Raw genomic sequence first — 1,957 nt, forward strand, 5'->3', positions numbered from 1 at the left:
CAGAAGATAATCCCGCTGACCCTCGAAGCTCCCAGTGTCCGGCTCCCGAAGAGAGCAGACAAAAGAGTCCGGCACCGTCTAGTGTGCGATCGGATGTTCTGAGGGAGTTGGTGGGGCGAGCGGCCATCTCAGATGAACACCGTGTGTTGATGAATACGGTGATGGAGAGGATCTCGTCCGTCGAAAGCGGATTGCATAAAGCTTTTATGAGTCTACTGACAGGCTTTGAGGTATGTAAAATAATGTATGATAGTCCTGCACATGCTAAGTGTGCCCTGTGTAGATAGTAGCCCCCGAGACTCTGGTCGTCGTCGGAAACGACGACAAACAGAGGATCACATTCCCACGTAATAACCATACTGCCTCTATGTGCAGGTGATGGAAGCTCCAGTGGCTAGCCGGACTAGCGAGTTTGCCCATTTAGAACGGCAGTTGGATGCGGCAGACGCCGACATCGAGCTTGTTAACAAAAGGCTTGACGAGGCACAGGGTAAGTGTCATTATCTGGTAAACGCCACATAGGAAGAGCAGCATGATGCTAGTATCTTTAATATGTTGTGACTGCAGATGGAGCTGCCACTGTTGAAGCCCTGCGGGCAGAACTTGCGCGAGCCAAGGAACAAGCGAGGTTGGGTAATGCGGCTGCTTTGAAGGCGGCCGAAGAGTTGCAAGCCGAGAAGGCCACGCATGGCGAGAGCCGAGATAAGATGGCCATAGAATTAAAAGCCGCCGCCGACCGTTGCCAGGTTCTTGAAAAGGAAAACCAGGCAAAGGCATCGGACCTTGAGAAGGCTGCTGCGACGGGAAAAGACCTCCGCTCTGCTATGAGGGCAACGAAGGAGGAGCTGCGGGAAGCCGGGGATATTGTAGCTGGGAAATCCTTTATGTTGCGGAGAAAGTTCGGAGATCCACGGTATGCCCCTCTGGATCGGCTATGGAGTTCGGAGGATGTGTATATGGATTTGGCAGCGAGCGCTGCCGATGCGGCCAAGTACTTCCAGGGTCAGACGGACCGTGAAGTAGACCAGCTGTTTTGGAGACAATTCCATTCTCTCGAGCGTCCGCTTTCATTGTCTGACCAATTAGCCGAATGGGCCGAACTAAATAGGTTGTCCGGACTCTCCATGAGGTCTGTTGTGGATCAGCTATGGCCGGAAAGGTCAAAACCGAACAGCTATTTCAGCTTGGTGCAACAGTTCCTTGACGTGGTGCCGCGCATTAATGCGATGAAGAGGTCGGCGTGCATAGAGGGCGCACGGATGGCCTTTGCCCGTGTTAAAGCAAACCGGGCGGATATGGATGCTACCACTGTTGCAGCGTGGGATTCGGCCATAGGTCGAAGGGCTGCTGAGCACTACTTTGAAGAAGTTCTTGAGGGTGCTCGTTTGATAGAGACCCAGTGCTCAAAAAATATTATGTTTGAGTGATATGTAATCTCATTGTAAGCGAAATGCTTTTATAGATTTTTATAAGGCTATTTTTATACTTTTGCCTGAAAGTAATATGATGCCTCCTGGGCGGCCGTTTATGTATACATGAGTATAACCTGAAAGATTGCAGTCGTCGACTTCAACCCCCACGCATATAATGCGGAGGTGCTTGCAAAAACACGCGTTCACACTTAACCCAACGTCTTGGTCCTATTAAGGAGGTGATAGCGGAGCGAGCGAGGCAATCGGACTATAATGCTTTAGCACTTTCACTTAGCCATAGGAGTTTGACAGTGGGGCTACTAGATAGCCCCTGGTGGCTCCGCACTCTCCCGATCCCGGGGTGCGTACATGCCTGGTCGGGAAACGACCCTTCGTTAAGGCGGAGGAATTCTAACATTCCAACAGGTCATCGAGTGGTTGACCAGTCTCACACTATATCATGACAGTCAGTTTTCGGCTTTCTCTACTGAGGTGCTCGTCCGGATGAACCAGGGCACAATCGCAGTAGTTCTCCTGGTGCTACC

The 1,957-nt window shown here is 51.3% G+C and overlaps 1 protein-coding gene across 1 annotated transcript; it reads left to right on the forward strand.

The window, feature by feature from the left end:
- The first annotated feature begins 364 nt into the window (after window positions 1-364).
- On the forward strand, window positions 365-1,479 carry LOC147966247 (uncharacterized). The gene is made up of 2 exons (XM_087527160.1): window positions 365-490; window positions 568-1,479. Exons 1-2 carry the CDS (start codon window positions 379-381, stop codon window positions 1,425-1,427), a joined length of 972 nt encoding a protein of 323 aa, XP_087383286.1. The 5' UTR covers window positions 365-378; the 3' UTR covers window positions 1,428-1,479.
- Window positions 1,480-1,957: the final 478 nt, after the last annotated feature.

This window comes from Triticum urartu, chromosome 6A, assembly GCF_056163025.1.
Source record: "Triticum urartu cultivar PI428250 chromosome 6A, HENAU_Tu73, whole genome shotgun sequence".
Taxonomy (NCBI): Eukaryota; Viridiplantae; Streptophyta; class Magnoliopsida; order Poales; family Poaceae; genus Triticum; species Triticum urartu.

Coding starts and splice junctions, on each gene's coding strand:
- LOC147966247 (XM_087527160.1), top strand. CDS start 379: ATGGAAGCTCCAGTGGCTAGCCGGACTAGCGAGTTTGCCCATTTAGAA. Junction 491..567: donor AAGGCTTGACGAGGCACAGG/GTAAGTGTCATT, acceptor TTGTGACTGCAG/ATGGAGCTGCCACTGTTGAA.